At 37.2% G+C, this 16,227-nt stretch overlaps 1 protein-coding gene across 1 annotated transcript; it reads left to right on the plus strand.

The window, feature by feature from the left end:
* Positions 1-15,035: 15,035 nt before the first annotated feature.
* LOC116071264 (olfactory receptor 6N1) lies at positions 15,036-15,978 on the plus strand. Its single transcript, XM_031342755.1, has one exon. It carries the CDS (start codon positions 15,040-15,042, stop codon positions 15,976-15,978), a length of 939 nt encoding a protein of 312 aa, XP_031198615.1. The 5' UTR covers positions 15,036-15,039.
* Positions 15,979-16,227: the final 249 nt, after the last annotated feature.

Genomic DNA, 16,227 nt, shown 5'->3' on the forward strand with positions numbered 1-16,227 from the left:
CTTTGTACAAAGGTCCTCCCCTTTCCTCCATGTTCACCTCTCGAATGCTCTATGTATATTTGAACTGGTCTTAATCAATATTTCTCCCTTCCTCCACAGGCTCTGGATACCATCTCCTTTCATTTGAGCAAAGACTTATTTGTTTGCTTCTTTGTATTTTCTATATCTGTACTCTTCTTATTTTACTCAACCAGTGTTCTCAGCTTTAAGAAAATTCAGTATCTTAATTCATAGTTTTACACATGGACACTCTCTTGTCATACAGTTCTGACATTTTTTTTTCTTCTCCCTTTTCCAACTAAATGGCCCAATACTTACGCCTTTTTTCCCCTTTGTTCACTTTCAACCCATTCCCCTGTGGATTTGTTCCAGACCTTCCAAAAAAAACATTTGCCAAAGATATTAATGATACCAAATCCATCAGGCCTGTCTTATCCTCTATTCTTTAAATCTTAACACAAATGACCATTTTACTTCTTAAAAATGTTTGCCTCAACTTTCATGATATCAATAAATTCTAACTTCCTCACTTCTCTAATAAGCCTTTTTTTGGTATATTTCATTTTATAGAATGGTGTCTCTAGATTCTTGTTTATTCTTACAGTGTCAAATGTTAAGATCATTTAAATTTTCAGTAAAAATGTCTGATATCTCTTTTGAGTTCTAGACTCTGTAAGAGATGACTCATATTTTATCTAAATATCTTCCAGGAAATTAAACCTTGACATTCCATAAATGAAATGTTCATAATCTCAACCTTAGAAACTTGCTGCCTTTACATCTGTGTTAGTAATATAAAATTTAAATTATCATATTTACTTCATTTTCTTCCACCATATGTCCAGTACATAATTAATTCAGTTCCTCAAAATATATTTTAAAATCTGTTTGTTCCCTTTTATGGCCTTGGGTTAATTGTCATAGCTCTAAAAAATATGTCCATATCTCAGAAGGAATTAACTTGTGACACATGAAGACTGTCAGAGTTCTAATAGCAGTTTTCATATCAGAGAGGGACTTTATTATAAAAGGCTGGATAATTACTAGGATAATTTTAGGATTTCTTATAGAACTGTCCTTATGAATTAAAAAATCATCGATTTGTCTACATAGCCTCACTACAAATCAGTACATCATCATTGATATGCCCAGGAGCTATAATACTAATTTTATAATGACAGAAAAGGCATGTCAGCTGCAGAATCATTCCCTGAGATTTTGTCCTTCGGGACATGGCTCTCAAAGTCTCTTCCATTGTAGTTCCATGGTGAAATTATGGAACACAGGAGACTCAGTTTCCCTCTTCTAGTCTCCATTGGCACTAAGCATGCACATAGTCCATAGATTCCATGCAGGCAAAACACTCATACACAGAAAAACAATAAAAATAAATCATTAAAAGAATCTAATATTTTAAATCTAAACTAGATAAACCATTCCAAAATTCAGGAAAAGCAGTTGCTTGTGAGATGAAACCAAAAATCTTACCACACATTTTAAAGCTAAGAAAAATTCTTCTCTGCAAACCTCTCTAATATTACCTGTTCTCCATCTTTCCCATAGGGAGCCCAGGTGTGTTTCCTTAGGGATGTTTTACTTTCTTCTTATCAATTAAGCTCATTTCGGTTTTTAGAACATTCACACTTCGCCAACACTTCATGCAATTCATTTGTCCTTACTTCTTTGGTTCAAATGTCACTTTCAGGGATAGTGCGATTGTTTAGTACATGTAAGCATGTATGGCACAAACTTGTTGGCTTAGATTCAATACTTTCAACCATAGTAGAAGGAGAGAACTGACTCTCTAAAATTGTTCTCTCATTTCCACAAGTATTCTATGGCATGCGTGCACTCTACTCACATACAAATCAATCATTGATGTCAGTTCAAATGACAGCATCTTGATTACCCTTTCTGAATACTCAACATATTTTCTACTTTTACCTTTTTATTAGATCTTTGAAAAATCATATAGTACATTTTGATCATATTCACTCCTCCTCCCATCTCCTCTCAGATCCAGACCCCTTCCCTACCCATCCAACTTTGTATTCTCTGTTTTATTTTTTTCTTTTAATACTCAGCAAGTTCATATGTTCTTGAATGAGTGGACTTCTACTGTAGTTCAGTTGACTTACCAAAGTTTAGACTGTTGTAGAAAACTGATTCTCCCTCTCCTATTTGCTATCAACTGCCAAAATCATTTAATACTGTTGAACTTAATGCCCACCCCAGCCCCTCTATGCAGAAAAGTTGTCTGAGTTGAGCTTATGTGTTTTACGTACATGCTTTTATAACTGCTCTGAGTTAATGTATGTAGCCTCCCTGTATTAAATTATATTTTTCTTTTTATCAAAATATATAAAAATATTAATGTGTGTAGGTTTAGTTGCTTATATGTTAATCAGCTTTTCCTACAGTGAAGATTTACATTCTTCCATCTATTTATATAGTGTATTACTTTCATAGATTTGTATATGCCAAATCAACTTTGCATCTTTGGGATGAAACATACATGGAGATGATGCATGATTTTCTTAATGTGTTTTTCAATTTGTTTTGGAAGTGTTTTGTTAATTCTTGTATCTATATGTACCAAAGTAATTTCTTTTTACTTTTATTTAATTTTGTCCTTATCTAGCTTTGCTATTAAAATAATATGGACTTTGTAGAATGAGTTTGGGAGAGTCCCTCCCTTTTGTATTATGTGGGGTAATTTTTGAAGTGTTGGCATTACATCTTGAAGGCTTGGTAGAATTCAACAGTGTGTTCAGTCATGGTCTTTGTAGAGGAAATTTTAATTACTCCTTCAATCATGGTATTCATTATGGGTCTATATGTGCTGCTAATGATGTCTTGATTTAGTTGTAGTAAGCCATATATGCTTAGAATTTATCAATTTCTCCTATATGTATGTATATGCATATATATGTATATGCATGCCTAGGAGGATATATATATATATATATATATATATATATCCTCTGAGTGTTTCTTTGGTCTGTGAAACAATTTTCTTTGCATTTATAATGTTGTCAATTTGCATCTTGTCTTCCTTTAACTAGTTTTCCTAGTTGTTTGTCAGTGTGGGTTCTTTTTTATGTATTATTCATTGCATCTCTATTTCATCAGTTTCTATCTAAATATCTGTATATTGTTACCCTCTACTATATTTATATTTAACCTATATTTTACTAGAAACATGATGGATATCATATGATTATTTTTATGTGATCTATTAAATTTTTGATTTAGGCACTTGTAGCTTTTAACTCACTTTAAAAATTTCCCTTGGCTTTATCACAGAGGTTCTAGATCTTGAGCTATTCTTGTCATTTGATTCCAGGTAATTTTAAAATATTTTTCTCAATGAAGTCATCAATGAGCCACTATAATTCATAAGTCCATTGCTCAGTCTCCAAATATTCATGTCATTCTTGTTACTGTGGATTTCTAGTTTATTTCTCTATGATATGATGTTATATAAAATTATTCTTCTCAATATAGTTTTATTTGTTAAGACTTAGATTGTGAATTATAATGTGACTGGTTTTAAGTAGTTTCCATACCACTTAAAAGAATCTATGTTCCCAACTATTGTACTGAATATTCTCTAGATATCTCTTAAATCCAGTAGATCTGTGGTACAATTTAACTATGAAGTCTTTTTCTTGAAGGTTTTACTTTAGTAGATCTATCTAAAAATGATTGATGCATATTATGTCATCTATAGTTAGTGTATCTGATATATTTGACACTTGGTTGTTGTGGTAAATATTATTTGAGGGTTCCCACCCCAACTTATATAACTTAGTTCCCAAATAAAAGATATAAAACCTTTATATTTATAATAAGCCTTAAAGTACTAGAGCTGGGCATATGTTCTGCCTAGGTCGCTTATACTCCAACTAGCCTGCTCTCAAGGCTGTGCATTCATGACCCATATATCCCATGGTGCCTTCTTTCTTCTTTATCTCTCTCCCTTTTGGTCTTTGCCTCAGCCTGGGAACTGAAGCTTTGCATATTTATCTTCTGCCCAGTTACATGCTGCCAGCATCTTTATTAATCAGTCATGGATAACTTGCAGGGTAGACTAGGTTTATACAACAAAGGTTGCTATATATGAGGATCTCCTCATCTTGAGCTAACTAGACTGAATACAGAATTTAGCACTGCAAAACATTGCAAGAAGTTAAACTACAACACTTGGTGCTCTTTAGTGTTCATTTTTATGAAATTGGAAACCTATGCATCATTTGTATTATTTGGTGAATTTCTCACTTTATTAGTAGATAATTCCTTTGTCAATTTTAGGTTGAAGTCAACTTTATCTGATAGAGAATTGCTATGCAAGCTTGTTTATAGCTTCTATTTCTTCTGTAGGTTAATCTCTATCCTTTGAATCTCATTTTTACAGTCTTTATCAGGAAGGTGTGTTTCTTGGAGACAAGAAGTAGTTGGATCTTATTTTCTTGTCTAATCAGTTTTCCTCTTTCACATGAAGAGTTGAGTCCATTTATATTTAAGTCTACTATCAAGAAGGCTTTGTTCTTTTCTCTGTTAGTTGTTCCAATTGCCTACATTATGGATAATCCTTTTCTTCTCTTGGATGATCTATTTTCTATTATTCACATATCTATCTTACATGCCTTCATTGATTCCTTTCAGGAAATATATTCCCTCTTATGCTTAATGGATGAGACTATTTTCCTCCATTGTTTACAGCATTCTGTAAACATATCCTGCGAATCTTGTTTCATTGCTCTGAATCACTTTAAATTGTGCTTGTTTTAAAATTTTTCTTCAATATTTTAAAAAGATTACTTTATTAATTAAAGCAATCTTGGTTGACAGTTATGAACTTTCAAACTTTGGGAAATATCAGTTCATATTTTCCTGGATCTCTGGGTTGTTGGTTAAAGATATAGTGTTATTTTGATGTCTATGCCTTTGTTTATGAATTAACATTTTTCTCTCAGATTTCAATCCTTTACTTTTTATTTTTAGAACTTTTATTACAATTTTATTCATTTGTTTTGATTCGTGTGTGTGTGTGTGTGTGCATGCGCATGTGTGCGTGCATGTGTGCGTGCATGTGTGTGTGTGTGTGTGTGTGTGTGTGTGTGTGTGCCATGACCAATAAACACAGGCTAGAGGACAACATTGGGGGTTGATTCATTTATCATACCACATGAATTCTGTGATCAAACTCAGTATGTCCAGCTATGCAGTGAGTACCTTTACTTGCAGAGACATCTTATCATCCTACTTTGTGTGTTTGGGTCTTTGTCCATGGAGAAATTTTCTGATCATGTCTGTTTAGGACTCTAAGTGCATTTGGTTATCTATTTAGTTCCCTAGATTTTGCAACATTTCTAGCTACTATATCTTTGAATATGTTGTCTAGACCTTCAGGCTCCATTGATGCTCCTTTTTCTACTCTAGTGATTTTTTTATAAACAATGAAAATTTTATTAGTACCATAGTGGAATAGGAAATTAATATTATCAGCCTTACTAAAAACAACAAAGAAAGAAAGAAAAGAAAATATGCTTTTTTCAATGAGGTACTTCTAGTTAATTTCATTCCTTTGCTCTTAATTATTCATTTATTATCATTCTACTGGATTATTCATCTCTTCTATTCTTATCTTATGTGTATGGATGTTTTGCCTACATGCACATCTGTGTACCACTTGCATGCTGATGTACTTCAAGGCCAGAACAGTGTGTCAGCTTCCCACCGACTGTAGTTATAGATGGCATTGTGCTACTCTGTGGGTATTGATAATCATACTTGGGTCTTTTGCAAGAACATCTGGTGATATTAACCAATGATCAATCTCTCAATAGCCATTATTCATCTTACTGTTATTCAGTTGCAAATATATTTTTATACAGTCAATATATAATTTATATTTACAAATTCATATAATTTATATAATGTAGATCGTTTTAAACAATTTGTTCTTCTGGAAATATGTGGTCTTTGAAGCATTTTAAAGATTTCTTATTTTGATGAAGGCTTTTTATTCTTTGAGTGTCATACTATAAAATACTTGACCTAATACTAAGAAAAGTGGATTTGCTTCCAATTTCTTTCATGAGTTGTTTTTTTTTTTTTGTTTTAATTCTTTCATTCATCTCTGAGATAGATATTTTGACATAAAAAGCAACTAGACTTTATTCTTCAATTGTAGAATTGATTTGATACTTTAACTGGAATTTTCCATTATATCTATATGCTGTTGTACTTTAGCATCTCAAATGTGTACTTTCATATTGTATATTGCATATTAGTAAGGGGAGTAAGAAATCAACAAATGATTAGCCAGTAAAAACATTGTTAAGCCAGCTGTCAAGTACCTAAATTTAGACTCTATCTCCATCACAAAGATTAAGACACTTCAAGCCATTAGTTTGTAGGTTCTCTAAAAAAATAAAAATAAATAAATATTAAGTACTGAGTGTGTGCATGTGCATGCACACACACACACACACACACACACACACACACACACATCTCAATTAGATGGGCTATAATGATAGAGATCAGTTAAGGACATTTTAGTAATAGAAAGTAGGTTATTATAAAAAAATAGGTAGATGCCTTAATTTAAAGTTGAGAGAAATGATGAGAACAGGATTAGTGGTTAAGCGTACTTGTTGTGCACCTATGAGAACCAGAATTTAGATCCCAGAATCCCACTGATTTCTAGATCCAAGGGAGTCTGATACCTTCTTCTGATCTCCAGGAATATAAACCTGAACAATCATTAGTTCAGACATTCACACGTACATACACACACCCCTACACACACACACACACACACACACACACACACGCACACACACACATACACGTACATCATAAATAAGTAAATAAATAAATCTTAAAAAATGGTAATAGTTAATTAGCTAATAATTGCCTTATAGAGAATTAAAAAAATCTAAGTAAAGTAAGTTACTATTTAAAATTGATTTCATAATAATCAAGGTATAAAGCAGTACTTTTATTCAAAAGTTCCCTCCAAGAACCAAAGACTACCTAACAAAACCTCACTATCAGACATGAGAAAGGTACTTTTGAATTATTGTCCAGGGCTGTCCAACAGACTCCAAAAACAAATAGCCTGATTCTGTTGTGCTGGGTTGCCCTGTTCTGTTGTTTGTGCTGGGTTGCCCTGTAGAGGTGGAGGTTAAGGCCCTCTTGTTGAAGTCATTATGCTCAGCAAACCCGGGGCTCAAAGGCTTCTGAGCTAGAAGCCATCTGAATCCCTAACCACTCAGGCCTAGCTTCTGTGGCATCAGAAGACACAATCCTTCCAAAGGAGTAAACAGCCAAAAGCCCTACCCAGGTCTAATACCTACGAACCATATAAAAGACCGGCACGGCCCCATAACCCTGACAGTGCAGCAGTGGCCCACATGTCACGGTGTTAACCAACAGCTCTCTAATTAGACTCAAGACCTGATCAATAAAAAAAAAAAAAAAAAAAAAAAAGCCATACTCGGTACTGGAAACATAGCTAAGTATTCAGAGTTAATAAAGCTATGGTTAGTGGAGGAAATCTACAACCATTACTTTAGTAAACCAGCATAATCACTAAAAAGAATCTATCTTTAGATACATCTGTCTTAGTTCCAACTACAAAATGTTCATATACCTACCGCACAGGAAACGTTATAGAAGAGTGGGCAAGGGGATTGCAAAACCCAGAAGATCTGGTACTTTTCTGTGAGATTGTGTTTTCTGGTGCCTTCCCGCCCCCCACCACGTCCCCCCAGCCTTGAGCTTGCTGAACAAGTCTCAGACACTGGAGCCAAGCATTTGGCCTTGCTTCATTTACATCTTCCTGGCAGAGACCTGACAACTGAGAATTGCCTGCAGGCTGAGCTGCTGAAGAGCTTGTTTTGTAACAGAATCCAGCTGTGACAAAGCAACAGAATCCAGCCAGATCAAAGGATGGGCTTCTGGGCTTTCCCCGCTATAAATAAAAGGCTAAATAAAAAATATTGAGCCTTGATCAGAGAACTTTGTCTTGGCTCCTTATTTCTCTTACCATCCTTCCCATCCATCCCCAGCTTTCCTTCCAGGAACCCAGTAACCCATGGCTGGTGGCGGCTACACTTTTCTATGAGATTGTGTTTTCTCATGGTGTGGAAAGCTATAACCGTAAATCTGAGCAACCTAATTGCTCTAACAAAAACTGGAAAAGGTTGACACTAATGGACATACCTAAGCAGACTGAGAAAATCCCATGAGGCCTAAACCCTATACAAAGAATGATCAGCAACTAAAGAAATATGGCAGTGAGATGTGGCCTTCCCCAGGGAAAGCTCACCAATGGGTAATCCAGCGCCAAACAGACAGTCCTGAAATCATATATTCAAGTAACATTATATATACGGAGCAGTTTATATTATGAATACACATACAGAGAGGCACACACAGACACATATACACACATATAATACAATGTGAAATAAGAGGCCATGGATTTGAAGTACAGTGGGGAGATGCATATGGGAGGGTTCAGTGGAAAGAATGGGAAAGGAGAATTGTCATCATTATATAATAATTTCAAAAACATAAATCAAAGTAATGTGTGTGTGTATGTGTGTGTGTGTGTATAAACCTCCAGTTTAACATCTACCTAGGGCAAGCAAAAGATAAGTAACCATTATAAGTAAACATGAGAGTGTAAACTTCAAGTAAGATATTAGGAGATGTAGAAAAAGAAGGTTTATATTAAGAACTTTGGAGATACATCTCAGCCACTCAGTTGAGAATTCTTTGTTTAGCTCTATTTTTTTAATAGAGTTATTTGGTTCTCTAGAGTCTATCCTTATGAGTTTTTTGTATATATTGGATATCAGCCCTCTATTGGTTGTAGGGTTGGTAAAGATCTTTTCCAAATCTGCAGGTTGCCTGTTGATAGTAGCCTTTGACTTACAGAAGCTTTTCGATTTTATGAGGTCCCATTTGTCAATTTTTGATCTTAGAGCCTGAGCCATTAGTATCTGATCAGGAAACTTTCCCTGTGCCAATGTGTTTGAGGTTCTTTCCCACTGGTATAGATAGCTGTCCCCTGAGAAGCTCTACCAGCACCTGACCAATACAGATACAGATGCTTGCAACCAACCATCAGACTGAGCATGGAGACCCCAATGGAAGAGTTAGGAGAAGGAATGAAGGAGCTGAAGGGAATTTCAACCCCATAGGAAGAAAAACACTATCAACCAACAAGACCCCTCAAAGCTCCCAGGGACTAAACCACCAACCAAAGAGTACACATGGAGGTACGCATGGCTCCACCTGTATATGTAGCAGAGGATTGCCTTATCTGGTATCAATGGGAGGGAAGGCCCTTGGTCCTGTAAAGGCTTGATGCCCCAGAGTAAGGGGATGCTAGGGGGGCGAGGTAGGAGTAGAAAGATAGGGGAGCCCCCTCATACAGACAGGGCATGGGACAATTGAGTGGGGGCATTGGGGAGGAGAAACCAGGAAGGGGGAGAACATTTGAAACTTAATAAATAAAATAATTAATAAAAAGGAACTTTGAAAATATGATTGTGATTAGAATGTAGAAAACCTATATAAGTCTTCACATACGACTCAGAGTTCATAATTTTTCACACTCAGTGTCACACTTGGATATTACTTTGGAACATGATACGAGGAAAATGATACCTATCCTTTATAGATATATTCAGTTGACAAATGACAATTGAATGTATTTACAAGGAAGTTTAATCTTTTGATACATGTACATATAATGGAATACTCAATACCTATAATATGTAAACTACACTCTTTAGGAAAGTTTGAAATTAAACAATTGATGAAGTAGTTAATATCACGTGAAAGGTGAAGATGCAATTAGATTTAAATCCAGAATCCTGAGGTAGAGATATTTTGTAGGGCAAAAGAACACTGGAGTAAACTGGAAAAAGACAAGGCATAAAACTATTGTAGTTCTACCTATAGTCAGGATTTGGTCCTGCCTGGTTAGCATCTATTTTCTCAGTTGTACCTCTCCTTAGCATCTCTTGAATCAGGAAACTCAGTCATATTTTAGAAAAGTCATATTGCAATGGGGAACTATATGATTTCTTTTTCTAAAGTCATGCTATCCAGGGACCTAGTTCACCCAGAAATTTTATGATGATAATTTGTTTCCATTAATGAAAACAACTGCAGGAAGAGAGGCTTTTTACAACTTGGACACGTAATAATTGTTTTGAAGAACTGGTAAGAAGCAAAGAACTCCTGGGTAATGAACTTTGTGGATGACAGTTGTCTTCCCAAAGGAACACCTTAGCAACCTCAGGGGTCTGCTCTGAAGGCCCAGGAACCTCTGCCCAATCAAAAATGTAGATCATGAGAGAGGAAGGTTTTAGGGTTTGATTTACTCCCACAGGTTTTCTCAAAGTGAGAAAGCACAACTCACGCAACACCCATGAGTGGCAACAAATAATGCTGCAAATAAATGAAAAAAAAGGCAGGTAGAGATCAGGGAGTTCTCTTCTACCTCTAGATTCAGCAGTGGCCCCAGGGTGGAGCCCTAAAGGATCCTCACTCTCAAGCTGAAGGTAAGAATGTGTCAGGCAAACTCTTTATCATGTTTCTTTCTAGGCTGGTCATTAGGAAAAGAACAAGAATGTTCAGAAATAGTGAGTGTACAGAATAACTCATCTTCATGGGGGTAGACATATTTCTTAGAATCATAATGCAGTTGAAAAACTATATAGTCATGCTGTCACAATACATTTTTTTTTTGATGTGGATTCTTGTTCTATAGTCCAGAATGTGCCAGGATTATGAGTGTGAGCCACCACCCCAGGCATGTGTTCTCCTTTATAGATGTTACTGTGAAGTGTCTCATCTCAGAATTAGCAGTCTGGGTATGTTTTTAACCTAGTATGGGACCTCTGATAAGGCATGTTCTTTTTTTTCTTGATCCCCACTTCCTTCTTGGAGAAACTGAGTTGATCTCTTACGCTGTAACTATTTGGACTTATACCTCAAGAGATATAGGCCAGAAACAATGTTAACCCTGTGGAGGAGAGAATGAATTGCAAGGCACTAATGCTAGAAGCTTCTTGGAATACGAGAAGTGAGATATGGCCTAACCAAGATAAATGCTAATTTGTAAATATGCTAGGATTTCTAATAGCCCTCCCTCCAGCCCTGACACAAAAGGAGGAGATGTAGCATGAAACAACCAGATGATCATCTTAGTTGACATCATATTTTTCACTAGCCATCCTATCTGTGACAAATCAGACATTGTACTAAGCATTCTAGGTCATACGTAAAATATGGAATATATTTATTAATTTCAAAAGGCTCAGTCAGGGGATAGAGAGATGGCTAAGCTGTTGAGAAGCTGTTGTCGGTTCAGAGGACCTGCCTTAGGTACTTAGCACCCACATTGGCTGGCTCACTGTTGCTTCTTACTCCTACTTCTTGGGATCCGATACGTCTTGGATCTGTGGACCCCTGAACTCATGAACACACCTATATGCAGATACACACACCTATATATAACCAAAGGTAATAAAATAACCATTTTTACAAAGCTAATAGAGAGCTGCTTTGGGATGATAAAATACAGGATAAAAATAATTTCAGTACCTGAAGTGTGACATAATAAAAGAAACATGGGGAAGTACTGCTGGATAGCCCCCTCTCATCTCTCTATCTGTATTTGTTTCTCTCTCTCTCTCCTCTCTCTCTCTCCTCTCTCTTTTTCTCTCTCTCTCTCTTTTCTCTCTCTCTCTCTCTTTCTCTCTCTCTCTCTGTGTGTCTCTTTCTCTCTCTCTCTCTCTCTCTCTCTGTGTGTGTGTGTGTGTGTGTGTGTGTGTGTGTGTGTGCGCAGATGGACATGAGGCCAGTGCAGGATCTTGGAATGTTGGGTGTTTTCCTCTTATCACTCTCTGCCTTAATGCCTTGAAACAAGGTCATTAAACTGCAATTTCCCCATTAAAGTTAAGGTGGCTGCCAAGTGAACTTTTGGAAACCACCCTTTCTTGCTTCCCAATGATCAGGTTACAGGAACTAGCAGCCAAACTTGGTCTTTCAAGTGAGTGCTGGACATGCCAACTCAAGGCTTCAGGCTTGCAAAGAAAGAATTCGTACACACTGGGACATTTCCCTAGGTCATGACTACTGGGAGTAACAGGAAAAGTTAATTTTAACCTGTATGGCTAGAGAAAGAAATGGCTTTGTGGTCAAGGAAGATTTAAGTGTCTTCAGGGTACTTAGCATGAGAGGAAATGTTACTGAAAAACACTACAAACAGATGAATCAAAATCGAATGCAGGGAGCCACCAGCAGTGAAACTTTGATGATCGTAATGAACATGATGATGCTGATAAGGTTTAAACATGGTTCACAGTCAGAAGAGTAGGGTTATTTCAGCAGTGCTTGAAAGTCAGATTTTGTGGAGAGGGAAGAAAGAGTTTTATCAATCTAAGCATTTCTATAGTAGGAAGACTATCAGATGACCATCTCGCACCACGAGTCCTGCCAAATGGCTGATCTCATCTGTAGGGTTTTTGGAGGACACAATTTCCTCATGCATTAGAGAATAAGAGTTTTAGCTGGTCTGAGTCAGCGAAGGTGATGTTGTCTTTGGTGTGATGATTTATGCTACTATTTTCCTTGTTCCTTCTTTCAGGTGAAAGCTCTTTCATCTTTGTGAATTGATAAGAATAAATGATATATTTAAAAATTCAAGCACTTCAGTGAAATTCAAATTTATGATGGCCCTGGAGCTTCTTCCAAAGTTGCATCAATGTTTATTGGTGCTAGAAATGACTAATTAAGTAGAAATGATAGAACATTTAAAATCAGCAGTGTAAGGGGAGAGCTGTACATCCATTTGTTTTAAAAAAATATATTAAGTGAAAAGAGTGGTCAAATTATATGAATATTATATAGGTATTATGAATTAGGAGGGGGAGTGTGTGTGTGTGTGTGTGTGTATGCAGTCATGTGTGTGTGCTCATTCCTGTTTAGTAAGTTTAGTGAGATTAATGTCATTTATATTAAAACAAATAACCTGGGAAAATATTGTAATTATTTATTTTCTTAGAATTAATAAATTCTTTGGAGTTTGGTTAACAACAGTATATTGTATTTTTAATTTATTTATTTACTTTACCTCCTAATGACAGCTTCCCTTTTCTCTTCCCTTCCCAGTATCCCTCTCATCTCACCTTCCCCTACCCCAAACCTTTCTAGTCTGAGAAGAGGAGGCCTCCCATGGATCGCAACCTACCTTGGCATATCAACTTGCAGTAGGAGTAGGAACATCTCTTATGGAGCCTAGACAAGGCAGCCCAATTAGGGTAAAGAGATACAAAGGCAAGCGACAGAGTCAGAGATAGCCCCTGCTCCAGTTGTTAAGAATCCTACATGAAGATCAAACTACATATCTGTTACAGATGAGTAGAGATCTAGGTCCAACCCATGTCTGCTATATGGTTGGCGGTTCAGTCTCTGTGAGTCACTATGGGCCATTTACTGGGTGAAGCCTTTGAAGTGGCAGTTATGCTAGGTTGCTGTCTATGAGTGTAAATGAATATCATTAATAGTGTTGGGGTCTCTCTCATGGTATGGGTCTCAAACTGGGCCAGTGACTAGTTGGCCATTCCCTCAATTTCTGCTCCATCTTTATCCCCTGATCATCTTGGAGGCAGGACAAATTGTGGGCCAAAGGTTTTGTGGGTGGTTTGGTGAAGTATAGTTAATAACAGTACATTGTAGTTTTCCAATCATATTTATTTGTTTCTGTGAGCTTGTGCATGTGTGAGGCATGGCAAGGATGGGAAAGTCAGAGGCAAACTATGAAGTGTCGGTTCTCTCTTTCTACCATGTGAGGCTCTGAATCAAACTGAGATCTTTAGGCTTGGCATCAAGTGTGTTTACCTACCCAGCCATCTCATCATGCCAGGATATTGCATTTCTTTGAAATACCAAGATCATAGATGGCAATTGCTTCTACCACTGAAGCAATTTGCTTTGACATGATACTTAATTTAACCAGTTGTGTCCAGTCCTTCTTCTCTTTGCAGCAACCATGTCATACATGACAAAAACAATTTTGTATAACAGCTAAAATAAAGAAAAATACAAAGTAGTTTTTTGGCAGTTGGTCACTTCAATTTACTTATTCCTTGAGTCTGTGTTTAGTTATAATATTCAGAAAACATTCAATAATATTTAGTCATATTGGCCATAACTGTTTATTCTCTACACAACCAACGAATAGGAAAAGTGCATTTACAATTGTGACTAGGGAGAACTGAGGAAGTGGGCATTTTGAAGGAGAGAAAGGAGGTATAGGATTTGCTTCTGATCTCTCTGAGTCTCATTCATTAACTCACCTTAATCTCCACTGCAGTTTTTTCTAGTATCAAAAAGGGGTCTAAATTCTAACCAATAGTGTCATAGATAGGTGGTGTTAGATCTGTTTTCATGAAAGAACATAAGGAAATAGGGTCAGAGGAGTGATTTTTTTTTTCAGAAGCCAGAAGCTTGAAGAAGCAAACAAGTTAAAGATAGAAACCAGAAATGTAATGTGAGCTGAATATCCTCGTCTGCAACCCTGTCAATGGTAAGCATGTACCATTGGTCCTGTTACCATTGGTAACATTTACACTGTCAGGATAAACAATGATCTTACACATACAGTGAGGATTAGCAATATGTTCCCTGAACAGCGAAATTACTGGAGCTTACAGTAAGCAGGTCAAATTGGTTATAAAGTGGGATGAGATATAAAATGGTTGTGCTGTTTAAAAAAAAAGGGCACTTTAGCTTGAATTAATGGGTAGAAATTCTGATGAATGCATTTGACTGCAGGGGTGGGTGGTGTGTCATTGAAATGCCTGCTTCTTAAAGCTTGTAGTAGAAGTAGTTTACTATGGAGGATGAGGGGCATTAAAATTTTCCTTGATAGGATGCCAATGGCTACTTTCTCCCTTATCTCTTCTATATTTTACATTATAGGTACAGGAATGAGGAGAAATGGGCACTGGGAACTGGAGCCAAGTAACAGAATTCATCATCTTGGGCTTCCCTTACTTTCAAGGTGTCCAGACTTACCTCTTTTTCTTGTTGCTCTGCATTTACCTCACTACTATATTGGGAAACGTGCTGATATTCTTGGTGGTCTCCCTAGACTCTCGGCTCCACACGCCCATGTACAAGTTTGTCAGCGTTCTCTCTTTCTTGGAGCTGGGCTACACAGCCGCCACCGTTCCCAAGATGTTGGCGAACTTGCTTAGTGAGAAGAAGACAATCTCCTTCGCTGGATGTCTCCTCCAGATCTACTTCTTTCACTCTCTCGGAGCTACTGAGTGCTACCTCCTGACAGCAATGGCATATGACCGGTACTTAGCCATTTGCAGGCCACTCCACTATCCTACCCTCATGACCCAGACACTCTGTACCAAGATTGCTGTTGGTTGCTGGTTGGGAGGCTTGGCTGGGCCAGTGGTGGAAATTTCCTTGGTGTCTCGGCTCCCTTTTTGTGGCCCCAATCACATTCAGCACATTTTTTGTGATTTCCCTCCTGTGCTGAGTTTGGCTTGTACTGACACGTCAGTCAATGTCCTGGTAGATTTTATTATAAACTCCTGCAAGATCCTGGCCACCTTCCTGCTGATCCTCAGCTCCTATCTGCAGATAATCCGCACGGTACTCAGGATTCCTTCTGCTGCGGGCAAGAAGAAGGCCTTCTCCACGTGTGCCTCCCATCTCACTGTGGTTCTCATCTTCTATGGGAGCATCCTTTTCATGTATGTGAGACTGAAGAAGAGTTACTCCCTTGACTATGACAGAGCCTTGGCAGTAGTCTACTCTGTGATTACTCCCTTTCTCAACCCCTTCATTTATAGCTTGCGCAACAAGGAAATCAAGGAGGCCCTGAAGAGGCAGCTGATGAGAACAGGGATGCTGGGGTGATGGGATGGCAACATGAAGGCCAAGGACAGATTCGATAATAGGATGGCTGAGAGATCAATAGCCAAGGAGTGTAGATGAAGCATCCCAGTACTTTCATGTCTTTTATTGAAGCTGGGGCAAAGGATGTCTGGCCTTAAATGTTATCATAGCATTGCAATCTGCTGAAGTCACATATAGCTCAGTCCTAGAGAAGTCAAAGTATAATGCTCTCTCAGCGTCATAGGAGGCCTTGATTTTCTTCAGATATTT

This window comes from Mastomys coucha, unplaced genomic scaffold (assembly GCF_008632895.1).
Source record: "Mastomys coucha isolate ucsf_1 unplaced genomic scaffold, UCSF_Mcou_1 pScaffold1, whole genome shotgun sequence".
Classification (NCBI taxonomy): domain Eukaryota; kingdom Metazoa; phylum Chordata; class Mammalia; order Rodentia; family Muridae; genus Mastomys; species Mastomys coucha.